Source organism: Megascapheus bottae, chromosome 7 (genome assembly GCF_031878675.1).
Source record: "Megascapheus bottae isolate mThoBot1 chromosome 7, mThoBot2.hap1, whole genome shotgun sequence".
NCBI lineage: Eukaryota > Metazoa > Chordata > Mammalia > Rodentia > Geomyidae > Megascapheus > Megascapheus bottae.
Window position 1 is genome coordinate 66,983,405 of NC_143515.1, and position 23,330 is coordinate 67,006,734.

General features: G+C 39.8%; 1 protein-coding gene across 1 annotated transcript in view; it reads right to left on the minus strand.

Moving 5' to 3' along the window:
• Window positions 1-23,330, minus strand: part of Selenoi (selenoprotein I) — a 40,719-nt gene that overhangs the window by 12,140 nt on the left and 5,249 nt on the right. The window contains exons 2-6 of the mRNA XM_090337336.1: window positions 15,048-15,116; window positions 13,779-13,887; window positions 11,709-11,783; window positions 5,879-6,141; window positions 4,763-4,871 (exon numbers count right to left, since the gene is read on the minus strand). Coding sequence (XP_090193462.1) covers window positions 4,763-4,871; window positions 5,879-6,141; window positions 11,709-11,783; window positions 13,779-13,887; window positions 15,048-15,116 — 625 coding nt within the window. The remainder of the gene's footprint in view (window positions 1-4,762; window positions 4,872-5,878; window positions 6,142-11,708; window positions 11,784-13,778; window positions 13,888-15,047; window positions 15,117-23,330) is intronic.

A 23,330-nucleotide genomic window follows, 5' to 3' on the forward strand; every position in this document is an offset into this window, starting at 1 on the left:
CTGCCTCATTTGTAAGACAAAAGAATAAGTAGTACTAACCCACAGCACCCTGAGGAGTTAGTGAACAAGCAAACCACACTTACAGAGACCTGGCATGTAGTAACTTCCAAGTGTGCACCACTGGAAGCGGCACTGTAGCTAGACCCTGCCTTCTCCTATTTAGACTTACTTTTTACCTCTCTGGAATTCTGTTCCTCTCCTCTCCATCCTACTCCCACCATTATTCTCTCCTCTCAAACCTAAAACTAGGATGACATTTCCAAGAGACTTTGCCACTGCTTCCGCTGCCCTATCGCACCCTGTCTTTTCATGTATAATCAGTTTTAGTTGCTTTCATTTCTTAGCATTTTATTTAGTCTGTCCCTACTCTGCAGAAATTAGTCTAAACATTTACCAAGTTTCCTATTCCACTTTCATCCCTTTTGGCTGACTACTAACTGCCATTTCTTCCTATTTGGCCTTTGCAATTCTCTTCTCCCAGTGTTCCTGCTAGGCAGCTGCCTGCTTCACTGTGTGTCTGCATTGGCAAATTCCAGTGGGGCACTCGATTCCAAATGGAGCATCTACTCTCCATCACAGAATAAAAAAATAAGATTGTGGAGTGCACACATACATAAATTCTTAACCCTTCTCTGTTGAGATGTCTAAAACAGTATTACCCCAGGTTGTCTATTCTAGACTCCTGTTGATTATTTTGGTTTGAAGGTTGAGGCAGCCTCATCTTAACAAGACATAAAACATCCCTTTAAAATTCCTAAACTGGTTATAGTGACAACATACACCTGTAATCCCAGCACTTGGTGGTATGTGGAAGGTGGAGGGAGTGAGGCAGGAGAATTGAGAATTCCAGACCAGTCTAGGCTACACAGTGAGACGCTGACTTGATCCCACCACCACCACAAAATTCCTAAAATAGTTGGCTAAAACAGAGGAGAAGACTGGAACTCAACAAAAATGTTATCTCAAAAGATGAAATATAATAAGTTTGGGTTGCACACCTATAATCCCATCATTTGAGAATCTACACCAGGAAGCTCCTGAAATCCAGACCAGCTTGGCCTATAGCAAGACACTGAAAATGTGTGTGTGTATGATTTCAAGCTTTATTCCAGTGGGCTTCATTCCAAGATCAGACAATCTTAGGAGGGAAGGAAGAATACAAACATCCTCAGAAACTTTCAGCAGCTTGCTCTAGTTCAAGGCTGAGCTGTCAGAGCAAAAGATTATATCTTCTATTTCGTCTCTAAATAGAAATTCTTGTGCTATCTGTAAAGAGTACTTAATAGTTAAAGACTTAAAACTACACTGTATTTCAACAATGATAGCACACAAACACACACATATAAACATACACACACAAAGGTTTTCAAACTGCCATAATTAAAGGCCTATATTCCATAATATAGGAGACATTTTGCTATAGAAAAGCTGAGCACTGATTGTTCATGCCTGTAATCCTAACTACTCAGAAGGCTGAGAAGTAAGGTTGGTGGTTTAAAGTCAATCTGGGCAGGACAATCCATGACTCTTCCAATTAATCACCAGAAAACCAGAAATGGAGCTATGAGCTATGGCTCAAAGTGACAGTGCTAGACCTGAGCAAAAAGAGCTTGGAGACAGCACCTTGGCCCTGAGTTCAAGCCCCATGATTGGAAAGAAAAAGGAGGGGGAGGGAAGGAAGGAAGGAAGGAAGGAAGGAAGGAAGGAAGGAAGGAAGGAAGGAAGGAAGGAAGGGGAAAGGAGAAAGAAAGGAGAGAAAGACAGGGGGAGGAGGGAAGAAAGGAAGGAAGGAAGGAGGGAGGGAGGGAGGGAGGGAGGGAGGGAGGAAGGGAGGGAGGAAAAGAAAGAAGGAAGGAAAGTCCATTAGAAAGACAAAAAAGAGGGGCCGGGAGTTTGGTCTAGTGGTTAAAGTGCTTGCCTAGCATGCATGAAGACCCGGGTTCGATTCCTTGGTACCACGTACATAGAAAAAAGCCAGAAGTGGTGCTGAAGCTCAAGTGGTAGAGCTCTAGCCTTGAGAAAGTCCAAGGACAGTGCTCAGGCCCTGAGCTCAAGCCCAGGACTGGCAAAAAAAAAAAAAAAAAAAAAAAAAAAAGACAAAAAAGAAAAGACGGAATGGAATGAAATGTAATACTAAAGATTATGTGGTTATAAGCTAGGTGCTGGTGGCTCACACTTGTAACCCTAGCTACTCACAAACCTAAGAGCAGAAGGGTTCATAGTTCAAGGCCAGATAAGACAAGCAAAGTTCTCAAGACCCCTGAAAATAACCAAGGGGAACGAGAGATGGGGTTGGAGGTATGGCACAAGCAGTAGAGCACAACCTTGAGTTCAACGCCCTTGAGTTCAAACCCAGGTTCAAACTTCAGCACTATTTCAAAATCAGAATCGATCAATAAATCAGTCAGAAAAGTAGCCAGGTGCTGGTGGTTCACACGTGTAACCTAGACAGGAAGATCTGAGACTGAGATCTGAGGACTGAAGTCCAAAGCCAGCCCAAGCAGAAAGTTGGAAAAAAAAATCCATCTTTCATTAACCAGTAAAAAAGGCAGACTGGATGCCTGGCTCAAGTGGTAAAATCCCATCCATGAGGGAAAAACCCAAGCAAGAACAAGAGGCCCTGAGTTAACACCCTGGCGTGACCAAACCCCACACAGATACACATATACCAAGTAAAAATGGTAACAAGAAGTTATCATTTATATCAAAACAAAGGATTATGACAAGATAATGAACTTCTAAAAATAAAGGAAATGGTCAACAATTCTTTTTTTGTTGTTTTGAAGGTTTATTTGACTGCTTAGTTTTGCTTTGTGAGACTGAGGATTTAACTCAGGGCCTCATACTAGGCAGGCACTTCACCTGAGCCAGACCTATAGCCCCATTTTGCCTTGTGTGATGCTGGGAATTTGCCTCAGGGTCTCATGCACGCAGGCAAGCACTCTACCACTGAACTAGATCCTCCTAAGTGGCAGATACTTTTTACTTTTTTCTGATAGAACTAGGCTTTGAACCTCTTACTTGCTAAGCAGATACCCTACCACCTGGGTCATGTTTCCAGTCCTTTTTTACTTTAATTATTTTTCAGGTAGTTTCTCATATTTTGCCCAGGGCCAGCCTTAGACCATGATCCTTCTATATCTACATCTGTCTGCAAAGGTGAGACTCAGTCACATGCTACCACATCCAGCTTAGTGATCAAGTTGGGGGAGGGAGGGATGTCACTAACGTTTTGCCCTTGAACATCATTTTTTCTTATTTCCTGAAATTACAGGCATGAGCCACGGCACAATAACTTAATTGAAAGATTCATTAAATGAGCTTAACAGCAGACTGGAGATAATATGAGAAAAAAAAATGAACTTAAAGACAAATGACCAGTACCCATCCCCTACAAATACAGAAGAGACTAAAGGAAACAACATACTCTCAGAAAATCACCTATAGAACAATATCAGGCAAATCTATAGAAAAATAAGAAAGGAGGAGGGGGAACTGAAGAAATGGAACAAAAATTTCCCACATTCTATTAAAAATATTAATTTGCAGCTAGTAGCCCTATTTACTGAGGAAGTTGAGCTCTGAAGATCCTGGTGAGAAGCCAGCCTAGGCAGACAAACTGGAGAGATTCTCATCTCCAATTAATCAGCAAAAAGCCAGACTTAGGAGCATGGCTCAAATGGTAGAGCACAAGCCCGAGTAAAAAAGTTGCATGAGTTCCAAGCCCTGAGTTCAAACACCACTGTCAACACACACACACACACACACACACACATGCACACACACGCATGTGGAGGGGGTCTACTAGACAAATGAAAAGAAGAAAGAATGCAGTCAGACAATTCAATGATGATTAAGGAAAGGGGTGAAATTGAGAGTGGTAGGGAGAATGATGTTCATTGTATTCACAATGACAACTCCTTTGTACAACTACCTTAAGATAATCAAAACTAAACATAAATAAATAAATGTACACTGCAGGAGCCACCATAGGGCAGGCTGCTTATTTTAAAAAAAAGAAAAACCGGGCCGGATGCTGTGGCTCACACCTGTAGTCCTGGTACTTAGGAGGTTGAGATCTGAGGATCAAGGTCTCAAAGTCAGCCCAGGACCTGAGACTTAGCTCCAACTAACCTCTAGAAAACAGGAAGTGGGGCTTGGCTCAAGGTAGGGGGTAACCCCGAGCTGAAGAGCTCAGGGACAGTGCCCAGGCTGAGTTCAAAGGAAGAAAGAAAAAAAGAGATAAAATGAAAACTTTTCAAAATAAGAAGTAACTGTCTATATATAAATACAAAAAAGTGACTATCAGTAGACTGCATGGTAGTTTTTAAATCTTTTGCTGTCCAGAGTTGCAGGAAAAGATCCAAACCACTCCCTTCCTAAAAGCAGTGAATATAGACCGTTTTAACAGTATCTAATCCTTACCATATTCCTATTCTATTATCAGGGCTTATAAATAGAAAGAGACAGAACTGTCTTAGTTGAAGGGACCAAGCAGTAGCAAACACATAAGCTTTTTATTTCTACACAAGTCCCTATCACTCCTGGGCCCAACTTTTCCTCTCTCCCTATCACTAAAAAGTGCTCTAAAACTGTTACCCCCAGACATCCCTTTTGCTACCTCAAAGGGCAACAGAAACATTTCTTCTGAAAACAGGTAGCACTCAGATCTGCTTGCTGTAGGGCAGGAGCTATGACAGTCAAACACTAGCTTTTGGAAACAAAGAGATGGTGAAATACACTTCCACACAGAGCTTCTTACCAATAATCATTGTAGTGAATAGGTCTCTATATAAGAAATTAAACAGGAAAGGTTCATACCAGGCCTCAACTCCCACAACTGCAGTCACTATGTAGACAAAAGAAATAGTCTGGAAGGAAAATACAGACAAAACACACCGAGGCATTAGCAGGTGAAAAAAAACAGGGAGCCAACAGTGCTTTGCGCAGCATTAAGTCTAGTCAAACAGTTTTAGCAGAAGCAGGAAGTATGCTTAAATTCAGCACGAGGCAGGTCTTCCTTCCTTTCCCCACAGTGCCACTATGTTCATTTTAGAAGGAGCAGTTATCAGTTAGAGATACTTAATAAAATACTGATCACATTTCCTTGAAAACACTGGGAAATGACTAATAGAGTTAGTTATGAATACTGCTAACTGCTGAAGCTAAGTAATGGATACATACAAATTCATTATGAGAGCCTCTGTTTCTGTATACGTTTGAGATCTTAAATAAGAAAATTTATTTATTTTTTTGGTAGGTCGTGGGACTGGGCATTGTCCCTCAGCTCTTCAGCTCAAGGCTACCACCCTATCCCTTGAGCCACAGGGCCACTTCTGGTTTTCTGGAGTGCCCGGGCTGGCTTTGAACCACGATCCTCAGATCTCAGTCTCCTGAGTTGGTAGGATTGCAGGTATGAGCCACTGTGCCCAGCTAAAATTTTTTTTTTAATTAAAAGGTTTTCTTTTTTGGTGCTGGGACTGCTAGCCATTCTCCCAACTCCCACTTTTTATTTATTTTTTTGTGTGTGCCTATTCTGGGGGCTTGAACTCAGGGCCTACGTGCCGTCACTGAGCTTTTTTACTCAAGACTAGAGCTCTACCAGCTGAGCCATGCTCCACGCTTGGCTTTCTGTTGGTTAGAGATAAGAGTCTCATGGGCTTTTCTGCCCAGATTGGCTTCACACTGTGATCCTCAGATCTCAGCTTCCTGAGTAGTTAGGATTACAGGTACGAGCCACTGGAACTGGCATCCACCTCAATTTTCAAAAGTACAATTTCTATCCAAAAAAATGCCCGAGTAATAAAGAAGAAATGACAATTAATTTTCTAAAACTATCATAGCAATGTTGAAAAGTGAAGGCAGAATGCATACTTACCACCTGACTAATGTCATATCCCCATGGCAGGAAAAGAATCCCTGTGTTATACTTTTCCCAGTGGGACAGGATGAAAGAAAACAAGACTACCCATAGCAGGATATAAAGAACAAAAACACTGACACCAGTGGTTCCTCGTCCAAAAATGGAATACACAGTTACAACAAAATAGACGCATGACCAACTATCCAGGCCATGGTCAAAAAGCTCCCCTAAGGGGGTGCTGGAATTGGTTCTACGGGCTTGCTTTCCATCCACACCATCTGCAACAAAACATACCACAGGAAAAAGTCAACACATACACCAATATGGAGAAAGTCAGCTTTAATGAACGGATAGGAAAAACAAAAACATCAGTGCATCACAGGAATGTTAAGTGTAGATCCAAGTCAGTTTCATAAAAATGAATCTTCAGTTCTTTCTTACAATTAAATATTTCAGAAATATGTAATTTCCCAAAGTTCCATGAAAAGTGAAACTATATTATATCACATTAAATGGTATCCTTTCAGATCAAAGAAAGATGTATTCTACTGGACTCTGAGTTGTTCCAAATCTGCCTACTAACTAGTTTGTTCTACTGGCCACAAATTCTCAACCTCCCACAGAACATTCAACAGCTCTTCGTTGTAATTCATGTATGCACAGCTTGTTCCAGGATCCAAAAGCATTTCAGTCTTAACACTTACTTCATCCTATGAAATGAGAATCATTCTTGGTAGATCTACTCCCCACCATTTTAGGGGCTTTCAAGCATGCACACGGTAGTTGCTCAGCAAGTATAAGAACGTATTTGTTGAACCTACACAGCACACTACTATGCTGTTAAAAAAAACAAGAATCTGCATTGAACATGCTAGTGTATATATGAAATCCCAGCTACTGAGACGTAGCTTGAGACCAGCCCAGGCCTCTGATCTCAGCCACTAGAGAAACTTAAATAGGAGGAGTGTCATTTAGCAAAGCCCAGGCAAAAATATGAGGCCTGAAAAATACCAAAAGCAAAAGGGGATGGGAGCCTGGCTGCCTAGCCAGTGCAAGGCCCCGAGTGTAAATCCCAACACTGAAAAACAAAACAAAAAATAAACAGAATTTTAGAAAGAACTAAACTTGAGCAGGGAGTTTGGCCTAGTGGTAGAGTACTTGCCTAGCATACACAAAGACCTAGGTTCGATTCCTCCGTACCATATACATGGAAAAAAAGCTGGAAGTGGTACTGTGGCTCAAGTGGTAGAGCTTTAGCCTTGAGAAAGCCCAAGGACAATGCCCAGGCCCTGAATTCAAGCCCCACAATGACAAAAAAAAAAAAAAGAAAGGGGAGGAGGTAAGGGGAGGGAAATAGGGAAAAAAAATGAGAAGGAAAAGAACTAAACTTGTCCCTTTGAATGTTTAAATTTGGAAAAAGGATAAAACCTGATTATGAAAGAGAAGGGTCTCTTTCAGTCTACAGTAATCTAGAATGGCTTTAGAAGAGAAAAAAAAGAGTGGAGATATAAAGAACAAGTTGGATTTCAGCAGATAGGAGACAAAAGAATGTCCTAACATCAGTAATAGAAAAGAGGGCAGGAATTTGGCCTAGAGGTAGAGTGCTTGCCTAGCATGTACGAAGACTTGGTTTCAATTCCTCAGTACCACATACCCAGAAAAAGCCAGAAGTGGTGCTATGGCTCAAGTGGTAGGGTTCTAGCATGGAGGAAAGCCCAAGGACTTCAAGGCCCAGGACTGACATAATGGGGCTGCTGCTGCTGCTGCTGCTGCTGCTGCTGATGGTGATAGAAAAGAAAGCCAGCATGCACGCTCAGAAATACTGAGATGAAAAAACACAGGGCACATTCAGAAAATGTAACCAGTTTACTTTGACTAGATGTTAGTATGTGAAGAAAACAATGCTTAAAGAAAAGTAGGGCTGCCAGGTGCAGTGGCTCACACCTGTAATCCTAGTTACTCAGGAAGCTAACACCTGAGGATTGAGGTTCAAACCAGCCCAGCACTAAAGTCTGTGAGATTCTTATCTCCAATTAACTACTAGAAAAATGGAAGTGGGGCTGTGGCTCGAGAGTAGGACAGTACCTTGAACTGAAGAGCTCAGGAACAGCACCCAAGCCCAGAGTTCAAGCCCCACAACCAACAAGAAAGAAAGAAAGGAAGGAAGGAAGGAAGGAAGGAAGGAAGGAAGGAGGGAGGGAGGGAGGGAGGGAGGGAGGGAGGGAGGGAAGGGAGGGAAGGAAGGAAGGAAGGAAGGAAGGAAGGAAGGAAGGAAGGAAGGAAGGAAGGAAGGAAGGAAAAGGAAAGGAAAGAAAGAAAAGAACAGAAAAGAAAAGGAAGGTTGCCAGGCTCATGCCTGCAATCCGAGCTACTCAGGAGGTTGAGACCTAAGGACTGCGGTTCCAAGCCAACGTGGGCAGGAAAGTCCAAGAGACTTTTATCTCCAATTAACCAGCAGAAAAACAGCAGTGATGCTGTGGTTCAAAGTGGCAGAGTGCTAGCCTTGAGCAAGAAAGCTCAGAGACAGCACCTAGACCTTGAGTTCAAGCTAGACAACTGACAAAAAAATGAAAAAAGGAGCGTTGAGACTAGAAATATGGCTTAGTAAGAGAGCCTGCCTAGTGTGCATGAAGCCCTGAGTTTGATTCCTCGGTACCACATAAATAAAATAAATAAATAAATACATTTTTAAAAGAGAGAGAAAAAGAAGGAATGTTAAGGTAGTTTAAAGGTTTGGGGATTTAGTGACAGATGCTGGCGGGGTTGTGGAGAAAAAGGAACCCTACTGCACTGCTGGTGAGAATGTAAACAAGTTCAGCCACTCTGGAAAGCAGTTTGGAGGTTTCCTAAAGAACTGAAAATAGACCTTCCCTACAATCCCGCCATACCACTCCTGGGCATCTATCCTGAACATCATAACCCAGGATATGATAAGAACACCTGCTCAGCCATGTTCATCGCTGCACTATTCACAATAGCCAAGCAATGGAAACAACCAAGATGCCCTACTACAGATGAATGGATACAAAAAATGTGATATATATATATATATATTATATATATATACACAATGGAATTCTACATAGCCAACAGACAAGATAAAATAATGGCATTTGCAGGGAAGTGAATGAATCTAGAGCTAATCATGTTGAGTGAGACAAGTCAAGACCAAAGAAACAAAAGGCACATGGTATCCTTAATATGTGGGTATTAGATCCAAACAGTACAAGAGCGAGGTCTCAATATCTGCATACCCAATGCTATGGACATGGCACTGGAAATATAAACACAACTACATAACCTAAAAATTTATGGCTCTATAGACATAATGTTTTATTACATAGATTAATATGTATCTATGACATACAAACCCTCAGCCTAATTTTAATTATGTTCCAAAATCTAAGTGCCAGTGATTGTATATAGAGATTCCCTTCTTGAATACTTGTTTGTTAAACACGTCATTTGAAATATGATGTAAAAATCAATGTTACTAAATTCTTTAATTAAAAAAATAAAACGTTTTGGGATTTGTACCTGGGAGTTTAGCTTAGTGGTAGAGTGCTTGCTAGCATGCACGAAGACCCAGGTTTGATTCCTCGGCACCACATACATAGGAAAAAAAAAAAAAAAGATGGAAGTGGTGCTGTGGCTCTAGTGGTAGAGCACTATGCTTAAGAAAGCCCAAGGACAGTGTTCCAGTCCTGAGTTCAAGCCCCAGGCCTGGCAAAAAATTAAATTTAATTTAATTTAAAAAGTTTTGGAATTTAGAATACTAAAAAGTCTGAGTAAGAAAAAAATGAGTGAAAGCAATGAAAAGTGGGTATAGTGGCATATACCTGTAATACCAGTTCTTGAGGCTAGAGCAGGAGAAGTTGTTTGAGGCCAGCTTGTGATACACAGTAAGACTATGTCTTTAAAAAAAAAAAAAGTAAAAGAAAGGCAATCGAAGACATCAACTCTAAGTTGCTTGATGTTAGTTTAAGACAGGTTTTGCAACAAACAGATCAAGTCGGGTCAGAATTTTGGGCAGGAAAAAAAAAAACTATGGACCTAAAACAATAGGTAAGTGGTTCCACATATTAAAAGGCTCTTATGAAATGCTATTACAAATGAGAGCCCACAAGCTATCCATCTTTCCAGACTCCTTACAGCAGTCCTCCACTGCAAATCCATCAGCAACATCTAAAAGCTTGTTCATTCTTCCTAACAGAAGGTTAGAACCTCCAACTCAGTATATCTTTTTTTTTTTTTTTTTTTTTTTGCAGTACTAGGATTCAAACTCAGGGCCTCACCACTTGAGCCATGGCTACAATCCCTAAATATGAGACGTGTAAGATTTCTCATAATTCCTCTAGACTTCACTCATCTCTTTCTTCTTCAAAATCTGGCCATTCACCATGTCAGCATTTAATATACCTGGCAGGTCGTACTAGATTTTTTTAACTGCATACCCAAAGCTATGGACATGGTAATGGAAATATAAACTTAACTATATAGACATAAAAACCTATGACTCTATAGACATAATGTTTTATTTCTTAAATTAATATGTTTCTATGACATACAAAACCTTAGCCTAATTTTGATTTAAGTTCTAAATGCTAAGTCCCAGTGATTGTAAATAGAGATTCCCTCCTTGAACACTTGTTTGTTAAACTTGTCATTTAAAATATGATGTAAAAAATCAACATTAATAAATCCTTTAAAAAAATACTAAAAAATAAAAATTTAAAAAAATAACCAGAGCCAAAAGGACTAGAGACATGACTCAAGCCTAGCAAATGCAAAGACTGAATTCAAACTCCAGGACTGACAAAACAGGAAACAGAATTTTTTGTTGTTGTTTGTATACTATTTCTGCTTTTTAATGAACAAATAATATGTTTAATATGACAATGTTAAAAAAAAAAGTCATTTCCCTTTGGAAAATCTAAGAGACTAGAAATCAGGACCTGCTATCTGATGCACATTCTAAACTACATTCCAAGCACCTACTATGTGTCAGGCACTGACTAGGTCATGGGGGTACAGCAGTGAATACCCTTAAGGAAGTTAACATTTTAATTAGAACACAAGAACAACAAATAAGTAGGCAAAGGGGCAGCTGAGATGCTCTGGAGAAACACAAAGCAGGGAAGGAGGATACAGAAACTGAGGAATGTTCCAGAATTCTCTAGCAGAACACAGTATGGATGTGCCCAGCACAGTAGACTTCCCTAACTGCTCCTGTTATGAGGAAGAAGCAAACATGCTTATTTATTCTCTCATGATTCTTAATTGTAACATCTCTTACCAATGTGCTATTCTTTCTTATGTCAGTCTTACTTAACTCTAAAGCAAAAATAATGTCAAATCCTTTGTGTTAAGGGCCAGCTAATGCATATTTTAGGTTTTATTGGTCTCTTTCAAGCCTTTTTTGCAGAAAAGCATACATAAACAATTTGTAAAAGAAGGTACACAGCTGTGCTCCAGTAAAAATTTTACTTAGGAACACAGTGGGCCAGATTTGCCCCGCAACAAGTAATTTCCCATCTCCTCTCATTCTGTGAATTCCTACCAGGGAAGGCAGTGCTTTCTTTTGTTTTTCTATTTTTTTTGTCCAAGAGCAGGACTCAAAGCTAGTACCTATGTTTCATTCACTGGCTGACACTCTACCTCCTGAGTCACAGACTGACAGTATTTTTCATACAGATCCCAAATAATACTTATAAGTTGAACAGAACACCAATACACGCTAGTTAAAATAAATTAAATAGAGGAGAAAGTGTTAATTTGGTAGGTGGCTCTCACTGCTAATTCACCAACCACTGATTAAAATGAGTATTTACAATTAATTGCTTACCTAGAGTGTAAGCTACAAAGTTGAGGATGCCAACAACTACCCAAACCCAGTCAGGTACATGCTTGTGACCTGGTGCTGCAAAAAGAAAGCAAGGACAATTTTAATACAGTCTAATCTCAGTCATTCTTATCATAACATTTACTGCTGATGAGAAATGCTAGTATTTGTTAATTAGAGATTCAGGTACTTCACAGCGTATGCTGAAGACAGCTGAACATATTGGAAAGTTTACCAGGAATTTTTTTTGGGGGGGTCAGTCGCGGGACTTGAACTATGGGCCTGGCAATGTCCCTGAGCACTTCAGCTCTCAAGGCTACAGCCCTACTCCTTCAACCACAGCACCACTCCCTGCTTTCTCGTGATTAACTGGAGATAAGAATCTCACAGACACTTTAGTTTTAGTGCCCGGGCTGGCTTTGAACCTCGATCGTCAGATCTCAGCCTCCTGAGTAGCTAGAATTATAAGTGTGAGCCATGAAGCCCAGCCTACCAGAAAATTTTGCCAAAAATAATGCAGGTACCTCATCTCTCATTAACAATAAGTATCTATCTACACTTAGCTTTTGATATAACTCTAAACTGAGTATTCATCTGGCCTTGAAAATTACTTATGAGCCCTGAATAAGCAATAACATATTTGGGGGCAGGAGAGAGGATTAAAAATGAAATGCAGGGCCAGGAGTTTGATAGTGATAGACTGCTTGCCTAGCATGCACGAAGACCCAGGTTGCTGTGGCTCAAGTGGTAGGGTTTTAGCCTTGAGAAAACCAAAGAATAGTGCTCAGACCCCGAGCTCAAGCCCAGGACTGGCAAAGAAAAAAGAAATGCAGTGGGGGGGTGGTGGCTCATGCCTGAGATCTGAGGATCAAAGTTTAAAGCCAGCCTGGGCACTAAAGTCCATGAGACTTTTATCTCCAGCTAAACACCAGAAAACAGGAAGTGGTGCTGTGGGTTAGGGTGGTAGCTTTGAGCTGAAGAGCTCAGGGACCATTCCTAGGCTCGGAGTTCCAGCTCCACAACCAACAAAAAAAGAAAGGCGAAACTAATTGTGTGTGTGTGTGTCTTGGGGTTTGAACTCAGCCTGGCACTGTCCCTCAGCTATTCCGCTCAAGGCTACCTTCTTACCCTTGAGCCAAGCCCCATTTCCCATTTTCTAGAGGTTAGTTGGAGATAAGAGTCTCAGGCCCTTTTGTGACATGCTGGGCTAGTTTAGAACCTAGATCCTCAGATCTCAGCCTCCTGAGTAGCTAGGATTATAGGCATGAGCCATCACACCCGACTTCAAAACTAAATTTTAAAAAAGGGTTGGAATTCTCTGAGAGAGCACTGGCCTACCACACAATCCCACTACCACAGACACACACATACAAAAAATAGATATAGTAAAAAAAAATGTGTAGATGGTCTAACAAAGTGGGGGGGGGGATTTTTTTTTTCCATGACTGGAAACTAATAGGTTGGAACTGATAGGTATGATGGGCCTTGCTTATAAGCATTTTCAGGTAGTTCCTCAATTCATAACAATCTATTCTTTTAATCTAATTATTTTCCCCATTATTGTTTGCTTCTGATTTTTATTTTGGGTTTATTTTGTGCTGGTAGTGGGGTTTGAACTCGGGGCCAGGGCCCTGTCCCTTAGCTGAAGTCTGTTCTATCACTTGAGCCACAGTTCTACTTCCGGATTTTCCTTTTTTTTATTTTGGTTAATTAGATCCCAGCTTCCTGCGTAGCTAGGATTACAGTTGTGAACTACCAGCACCTGGCTTGTTTTTGGTTTTTGAGACTAATGTCTTCCTATGTAGCACTGCCTGGCTTTGAAACTCTAGAACCTGCCTGTGTGTGCTGCCACATCCGGCTTAATTATTCTTCATTACTGATAGGCAGTAAATGTAAATCAATAGGCACATAGTACTATGTTTCTAGAACTTAATAAAACATATGTAAGAATGTAAAAAACACAACTTAATTTTTCAGAAAATATAAGCATCCCAATAAAACACAAAATAACTAATGACATCGCATTTATCTCTACCAAGACATTTAAAAACTTTATATTAAAGTAATTCTTACCTGAAGCATAAAAGTCAGGATCAAAGTATGCCATAAATAGAAAATTGAATACAACCAGAAGAAAGCCAGAAAATGTTATCAGATTCGGAGCCAGCCAAGTAGGGAATACCTGGACAATAAACAACATGACAAATTTACAAATCTGAGTTAAAAAAAAACAAAAACTATCACTTTGGAAGACTATATGCAATGATTTCATGTATTAAAGGTAAATTAGAATCTTTCCTCTTTCTACCTCCTATATTTTTAATAATTGTATAATCTACAGAATTTTATAGTCTTAACAAGAACATATATAGAGCTTGCCTAGCATGCATGAAGACCCAGGTTCGATTCCTCAGTGCCACATACATAGAAAACAACCAGAAGTGGTGCTATGGCTCAAGTTAGAGCTCTAGCCTTGAGAAAACCCAAGGACAGTGCCCAGGCCCTGAGCCCAAGGCCAGGACTGGCAAAAAAAAAAAAAAAAAAAAAAAAATCTTAAAAATGATAAATTGAAGTGTGTGAATTTATAGATTGCAACAAGATAAACCAAAAAGGTAGCCAAGCTCACATCTGTAATCCTAGTTACTCTGGAGGCTGAGATCTGAAGATCGTGGTTCAAAGCCTAGGCAAGAAAGACAGGAAAACTCTTATCTCTAATTAACCACCAAAAAACCAGAAATGGCACTGTGGTACAAAGTGGTAGAGTACTAGTAACCTTGACCAAAAAAAGCTCAAAGACAGCACCCAGGCCCCAAGTTCAAGCCCCACAACTGAATGAATGAATGAATAAATAAATAAATAAATAAATAAATAAATAAATAAATGTAGTGACTAATGGGAGAAAAGGGAAGTATCTCTGGATATCTTGTTAAGCTAAGAGTTGAAGCTGAGTTGAAAAACATTAAAAGTACTTCAAAACTTACCAAAACAAAACATTTGTGCTTAGACTGAGGCTGTGGAAGGGGTAGAGACCATTAGTCTAGGAAGCATGACACCCTGAGCCCAAACCCCAGATCCACGATTTAAGGAGAAAAAAGAATTTTTTTTTAAAAAGCATTTCCAGGGCTGGGAGTTTGGCCTAGTGGTTAAAGTGCTTGCCTAGCATGCACAAAGACCCAGGTTCGATTCCTTGGTACCACATACATACAAAAAAGCTGGAAGTGGTGCTGAGGCTCAAGTGGTAGAGCTCTAGCCTTGAGAAAGTCCAAGGACAGTGCTCAGGCCCTGAGCTCAAGCCCAGGACTGGCAAAAAAAAAAAAAAAGCATTTCCATTACTTATCTTACCTTTACAATAGTATTCCAAAATGGATGCATGACATACAGAGAGAGTGGGTTGGTATCCACAGCACTGTACTGTTAAGAAAACAAAATATTCTGAGTTAATGTGTATATATTAGCAAATATAATTTCTCAAATGAAAACAACAGTATAAAGATAACCTGGAGACTGGATGCCAGTGGCTTAGGCCTGTAATCCTAGTTACTCAGGAGGCTGAGATCCAAGGATCACATTTCAACGCCAACCCAGGCAAAAAAGTCCATGTGGTTCTTATCTATCTATAATTAATCACCAAAAAAACAGGAGTGGAGCCTTAGCTCAAATGGTAGAGTGCTTGCTAGCCTTGAGCAAAAATTAAATTTAAAAAATTGGCTCAGGCACAAAAGGACCTGAGACTCTTATCTCCAATTACCCTCTGGAAAAAAAAGAGAGAGAGAGAGAAAGAGAGAAGAGAAGTGGGACTTGGATCACTTGGACAAAAATAAGTGAATATATGTGAAGAAACAGTCATTAACTTAGAACATGTAAGATCTGTGTTTATATATAATTTGTGGCTTTAAAGAAAAACAACGATCTGAGTACCAGTGGCTCACACCTGTAATCCTAGTTACTCAGGAAGCTAAATCTGAGGATTATGGTTCAAAGTCAGCCCAGGCAGAAAACTCCTTGAGACTCTTATCTCTAATAAACTATTCAAAAAAGCTGGAAGTAGTGCTATGGTAGAACACTAGCCTTGAGCACAGAGAGGCTCAGAGACAGAACTCAGGCCCTCAGGATTGCGTTGGGGGTGGGAAGGGGAGAAGAACAGGCTTGTATAGGCCAGTGGTAGAGTACTTGACTATCTTATGCAAGTCCCTGTGTTCCATCCCTAGCACCTCAAAAAATAAAAATAAACATCAGTGGCTGACACCTGTGATCCTGGCTACTCAGGAAGCTGAGATCTGAGTGAGGTCTGCAGTTCAAAGTCAGCCCAGGCACTGAAGTCCATGAGACTCTCATCTCCAATTAACTATTAGAAAACCAGAATGACACTGTGATCAAGTGGTAGAGCACCAGCTTTGAGCTGAAGCGCTCAGGGATAGCGTCCAGGCCCAGAGTTCAATCCCTAAGACTGACAAAAAATAAATAAAAATAAAAACAAGCAGCTATGCGCTCAGTGCCTACAACAACAAGTTGGAAAAATTGCAAACCAACAAGTTAATGTCTCACCTTAAGCTCCTGGAAAAAGAGCAACAAACCAACCCTAATCCCAGTAGAAGAAAGCAAATCATTAAAATCAAAGCAGAATTAAATGATTTGGAATCCAAAAAAACTATAGAAAGAATCAACAAAACAAGGAGTTGGTTCTTTGAAAGAATTAACAAAATTGACAAACCCTTAGCAAATCTTACCAAAAAAAGAAGAGAGCATATCGAAATAAACAAAATCGCAGAGGAAAATGATAATATCATGACAGAAATTACCAAGATCCAGAATATCATGAGGGAATACTTCTCAAACCTTTACGCCAACAAATTTGAGAATCTAGAAGAAATGGATGAATTTCTAGCCAATATTAACATACCCACACTGAACCAAGAAGAACTAACCCAACTCAACAGGCCTATTTCAAGCTCTGAAATAGAAATGGCAATTAGAGAATTTCTACCTAAGAAAAGCCCAGGGCCAGATGGATTCAAGGCTGAATTATATAAGGTCTTCAAAGCAGAGCTCACACCAATACTCCTCAAGCTCTTCAACAAAATTGAAAATGAAGGTTCCTTACCAAACTCATTCTATGAAGCCAGTATAACCCTCATCCCCAAACCAGACAGAGATTCATCAAAGAAAGAGAACTGTAGACCTATTTCTTTGATGAACATCGATGCAAAACTTCTCAACAAAATACTGGCCAACCGTCTACAACAACTCATCAAAAAAATTATACACTATGATCAAACTGGATTCATCACAGGGAGGCAAAGCTGGTTCAACATACGCAAATCAATTAATATAATTCAACACATCAACAGGAGCAAGGACAAAAATCACATGATTGTCTCAATAGATGCAGAAAAGGCATTTGACAAGATCCAACCCCCTTAATGTTAAAAGCTCTGGAGAAACTAGGAATCCATGGAACATTCCTCAATATAATAAAGGCTGTGTATGACAAACCCACAGCTAGTGTTATACTTAATGGCGAAAAGCTACAGCCATTCCCTGTAAAATCAGGAACGAGACAAGGATGCCCACTCTCTCCACTCCTCTTTAACATAGTATTAGAATTCCTAGCCAGTGCAATAAGGCAAGAAGCAAGCATAAAGGGAATCCAAGTAGGGAAAGAGGAAGTAAAACTATCCCTCTTTGCAGATGACATGATTCTGTATTTAAAGAATCCTATAGACTCTACTCCCAAGCTCCTTGAGCTGATTCAAAACTTTGGAAGGGTAGCAGGGTAAAAAATTAACCCTCAAAAATCAACTGCCTTCCTCTACACCAACAGTGAGAGGAATGAGGCAACAATCAGGAAAGCAACTCCTTTCACAATAGCCTCAAAGAAAATAAAGTACCTAGGAATTAGCTTAACTAAGAATGTAAAGGACCTTTTTGATGAAAACTTTAAAACCCTAAAAAAGGAAGCTAAAGCAGAACTGAGGAAATGGAAAAACCTCCCATGCTCCTGGATTGGAAGAATCAACATTGTGAAAATGACAATCTTGCCAAGGGCTATCTGCAAATTCAACGCAATACCCATCAATATCCCAATGGCATTCTTTAAAGAAATAGAAGAGGCAATCCAAAATTTCATATGGAATAATAAAAGATCCCGTATAGCAAAAACACTTCTTAGCAGAAAGAACAGCGCAGGAGGAATTTCAATACCAAACTTTAGACTCTACTACAGGGCTATAATTATCAAAACAGCTTGGTACTGGCACAAGAACAGGCCTGAAGAACAATGGAATAGAACTGAGGACCCAGATATTAAACCACAGACCTATGGCCACCTAATCTTTGACAAGGGAGCCAAAAAAATAGAATGGAAGAAAGACAGCCTCTTCAACAAGTTGTGCTGGCAGAACTGGTTAAGCACCTGCAGAAAACTAAAGTTGGATCCTTCTTTGTCACCCTGCACTAGAATTAACTCCAAATGGATCAAAGACCTGGAGGTAAAAGCTGACACACTGAAAACTTTACAAGAAGGAATAGGAGATACACTAGACCTCCTTGGCACAGGTCGAAACTTTCTTAATAAGGACCAAGAATCACAACAAATCAGAGAAAGGCTGGATAAGTGGGACTGCATTAAAATGCGGAGCTTTTGTATGGCAAAGGACATAGCTAGTAAATTAATTAGGAAGCCTACAGAGTGGGAGAAGATCTTCACCAACCAAACAACGGACAAAGGCCTCATATCTAAAATATATCAACAACTCAAAAAATTGAATCACTCCAAAACTAATCTCCAAAGTAACAACCATCCCATTAAAAAATGGGCCAAAGACTTAAAGAGAGTCTTCTCTGAAGAAGAAACAAAAATGGCCTATAGACACATGAAGAAATGCTCAACATCTCTGGTCATAAAAGAAATGCAAATCAAAACAACTCTAAGATTCCACCTCACTCCAGTTAGAATGGCCAGGATCAGGAAAACGAATAATAACAGATGCTGGAGGGGATGTGGCCAGGAGGGATCACTACTACACTGTTGGTGGGAGTGCAAACTCGTTCAACCACTATGGAAAGCAGTATGGCAGTTCCTCAAAAGACTAAACATAGAGCTCCCCTATGACCCAGCAATTCCACTACTTGGCATTTACCCAACCATCCAGAATCTAGGGCATACTAAATCCACTGGCACAACAATGTTCATTGCAGCATTATTCACCATAGCAAAGATATGGAACCAACCTAGATGTCCCTCAGTTGATGAGTGGATCAACAAGTTGTGGTATTTGTACACAATGGAATTCTATGCTGCTGTCAGAAAAAAACAACATCGACCCATTTGTTAGGAAATGGAAAGACTTAGAAAAAATCATATTAAGTGAAGTAAGCCAGACTCAAAGAAACTTAGGCTCAATGGTTTCCCTCATTTATCATAATCAGTAGAAACCTTGGGCTCTACTAGCAGAGATCTGTAATAGAGCAAAACCTTGATACATAAGGCCATATAGTATGAAGCTAATTGAAAGGACCTCCAGGATATTGAAACAAAAGCCATATAACGAATGATTGTTGTCCTTAATGTACCAGGTTATCTCTCATCTCCTTTGCTGTCCCTTGGGTATCTCATATTGTTATAGTATCTCACTTTGTTATCTGATATATTGAATTTATTTGTATTTGGTTATTTGAAATTTTATAGGGAAGAGGGGAAAACAAAGTGGGGGGGTGGGGGGGAGGGTAATGGGTACCAAGACATGTGAAAGGGTATCAATGTATGTGAATCAATGCACCTTCTATCTGGCAAATATCATGTAACCCTTCTATTAATTACAATAAAAAAAAACCAAGCAGCTATGGTAGTTCATGTCTATAGTCCTAGCTGCCTGGAAGACTGAGGTAGAAGGGCTCAGCCTGAATAACATACTAAGTCCTGTCTCAAAAAAAGAGAAAGAAAGAAAGAAAGAAAGAAAGAAAGAAAGAAAGAAAGAAAGAGAGAAGAAAAAAGAAAAAATGTATGACTTCACACACACTGAGGAAGAAAGGTACGTGCCAAGATTATTTCTTCCATGCAGAGATGTGCAAAAAGTACAAAGACCATAAAGCTAAAAATATCAGAACTGCAAAAGGAAGGCCAATGTAACCACAGCTTAGTGAAAAAGGGTATGAAAGTTCATGAGACTCATCTCCAATTAAGCTGCCAGAAAACCAGAAATGGCACTGTGGCTCAAGTGGTAGAGCACTAGCCTTGAGCTGAAATGTCCAGGCCCTGAGTTAAGCCCCAGGACTGATCCCCCTCTTCTTTCAAAATAAATAAATAAATAGGCAAAAGATATTGCTTTAATACACAGCCACATTCAACTGTATTTCACAGAGCTCTGAAATATTAAGAAAAATGCAATATGAAGAGTGTCCCAACTTTCTTTCCTCTCTGACATAAAGTAGGAGCTCAACAAATGTTTAGGAAAGCCTGTACCTAATGACTGCTTTGCACATGTTCCCTGCCACAGGTATGAGCAGAGGCAGTATTAGCCCCTTCTCTGGCTTGAACTCAACTTTTTATGTGTCTGAGTCTCTCACTCAGCTTTTTTCTGATTAATTAGATAAGAGGTCTGTAGATTTGTTTGGCCAATCCAATTATGATTCTCAGAGCTCAACCTCCTGAGCAGCTAAGAAGTGAGCAACTGGCGCCTGCTCTTCTTCAGCTTTTAACTTCACACTGGCATGCTGCCCTTATTAGTTCCCTATTAAGAATTCTGTGTTACATTTGCATAATGCTTCATAGTTTCCAAAGGACAAACTGTATTGCCTCAGTTAGGATTATAAAACAGGTAAGGCAAATTATTCCTGTTTACATTCTAAAAATAGAGGTTATAAACTTCAGCAACTGTCACAAATACAGTAAGGTCTAAGCTTTCAGATTCCAATAAGGATAGAGTAGTCTGAGAACACGTCCATGAAACTGACCACTTTCTTTGAACCAGACTACCTTACCCAGGCTTAGTACATATTATTCAACTGCCCAGAGTCAACATACTGAAATTAGTATTCCCACATGTTCTTCCAACACTCATTTTTCTTTCTTCCAACTTATGGTAGCTACAACCCGATGACTCATACCCTTATATAACCAATCCCCTCAACGGTTCATTCTACCTCCAGGAAGGAACCTTCACTTGCTTGTAAGAACCAGAATATAGAAAACGCAAAGGATGTTGCTACTTTTTCTATGATGCATTATATGGTAAAGGTGGCAAGAAGTCATTTCCATAGTTCTGTATCATTACATAAAGCATCACTTTAGCAATCAAGAAAGGTTTCTTGGCCAAGAGTGTGGCCCACTGGTAGAGTGCTTGCCTAGCATGCATGAAGTCTGGGTTCGATTCCTTGGTACCACACACAGAAAAAGCTGAAAGTGGTACTGTGGCTCAATGCTAGAATGAAAATCTCGAGAAAGCCCAAGGACAGGGCCCAGGCCCCGAGATCAAGCCCCAGGACTGGAAAAAAAAAAAAAAAGTTTTGTTGACATTGAATAAGCTCCTATAGCACTAAGACCCCAAGGTCTAGATGGGAACACAGTCTGATGACTCCTATAATTGTTGCCTGTTGGAACTCTGAGCAGATGCTCCAGATGCTCTGATGTCAGAATACTGCTCTTTCCAGATTAAATATAAATCAAATCTCCATAGCTGCTGAGTTGAACTGTGAGCCACTAGCAAGTTCAGTGTTCAATATCTATATTATATGGTGGTCTCAAATGCCACACTATAACCAAGAAGTGAAATATAATCACATTCAGTAAGTATCCATTACATACCTACTCTGCAACAGAACAATGTACTGTGATCTGCTAAGAGATGAAAACACCAACTCTAAACTCAAAATGCACACACACATAAAAAGTTAGATTAACCCCAGAACACAAATTAAGTTTCTCACAGAATATTTCATCAATGCAACTACACCCACAGAGAACATGACTCACTGTCACTGAGCAAAGAGATGTCATTTCAGTGAATACTGCCATTTATATCTGCTAACAAGACAGAGAGGATGGTGAAAGACAATTGGAGAAGTTAGAGCCAGGAGACAAACTTAAGTCATTATAACCAACTGTTTCATTTAGTAATTAAGCTATAACAAGAGACAAAAAGATGAAAAAAAGGAAAATTAACTTAGAAAAGAAACCTAAAGTGTTTATTGAGAACTTGAATACCAAATATTTGATAAACATATGACACCCACTGAAAATTCTTAAAAAGAAAGAATGACTTTGGAGAAAGTTACTTCTTTTTCTTTTTGTTTAATGCTCTACCACTTGAGCCACAGCACCACTTTCAGCTTTTTCTGTGTGTGTGGTACCAAGGAATCAAAACCAGGACTTTATGCATGTTAGGCAAGCACTCTACAACTAGGCCATCACATTCTAGGCCCTCTAATTCATTCTTTAAAAATAGTCAAGCACTGTGGCTCACATCTGCAATCCTAGCTACTCAATAGACTGAGATCTGAGGATCTCAGTTCAAAGTCAGCCCAGGCACTAAAGACCATGAGACTCTTATCTCCAATTAGCCACTAAAAAACTGGAAGTGGCGCTGTGGCTCAAGGAGTAGGGTGGTAGCCTTGAACTGAAGAGCTCAGTGATAGCACCCAGGCCCAGAGTCCAAGCTCCATGACCAACAACAACAAAAAAGAATAAATAATAATAATGATGATTATGATAATAATAATAATGTTCCTATGAAGTAGGTACCATGTATTTCACAGATGGGGAAAGCTGGATAAAGAGATTAGGTACCTGCTAGAAATCAATTTATGTATGAATTCTTCCATTAAATATTAACCCCTAAACCATTTAATCAAAAGTCTCTAGCTCTCAATTACAGCTAATAGCAAATGAAATTATCTGTTACAGTAGCTCTGCTCCAGTGATTTTTCACTTTTTATGGTTTTAGTCAGCCATGGTCAGTAAGGATTAAATGGAAAGATTCTAGAAATAAACAATTCCTAAGTATTGAACAGAGGACTAAACATTGACTTAATGGAATCCTGACCCATCTCAGACAGAATGTGAACTACCATCCTTTCATCCAGCACACCCACCACGTATATATTATCCACCCAGCAGTTGCTCTGTAATGGGGTTAGTTTCCTATCACTACACTAGCATCACATTGCTTGTGTTCACTCACTAGTCCACAGCGCTCTAACACAACATCACTAGACACATGTCCTCCTCCTCCTCCTCTTCCTCCCCTTCTGTCCCCATGGAGGATCTAAAACAAAATATCTGGAAAGACCATAATTGCATAACTTATTACAGTATGCTATTATAGTTGACCAATTATATTATTGTTAATCTCTTGCTGTACCTAAATTGTAAGTTAAACTTCATTGTAAGTTATGTATTGTACTTATGTATAAGAAAGTTGGGGTTGGAGGTGTGGCCAGTGAATGAAAGTGTGACATATTGGGTTCAAGTCCACGTTTCAGAAAAAAAGAAAGTAACAAATGATAGATAAGGTTCATTGCTATCTGAGGCTAAAGATATCCACTGAGGGTGTGGAGCTTTCACTAAACGTATAACTAGTAAATGCAAGCCCATCTATCTCTTCTAATAACTTAAAAACTGGGGGAAAG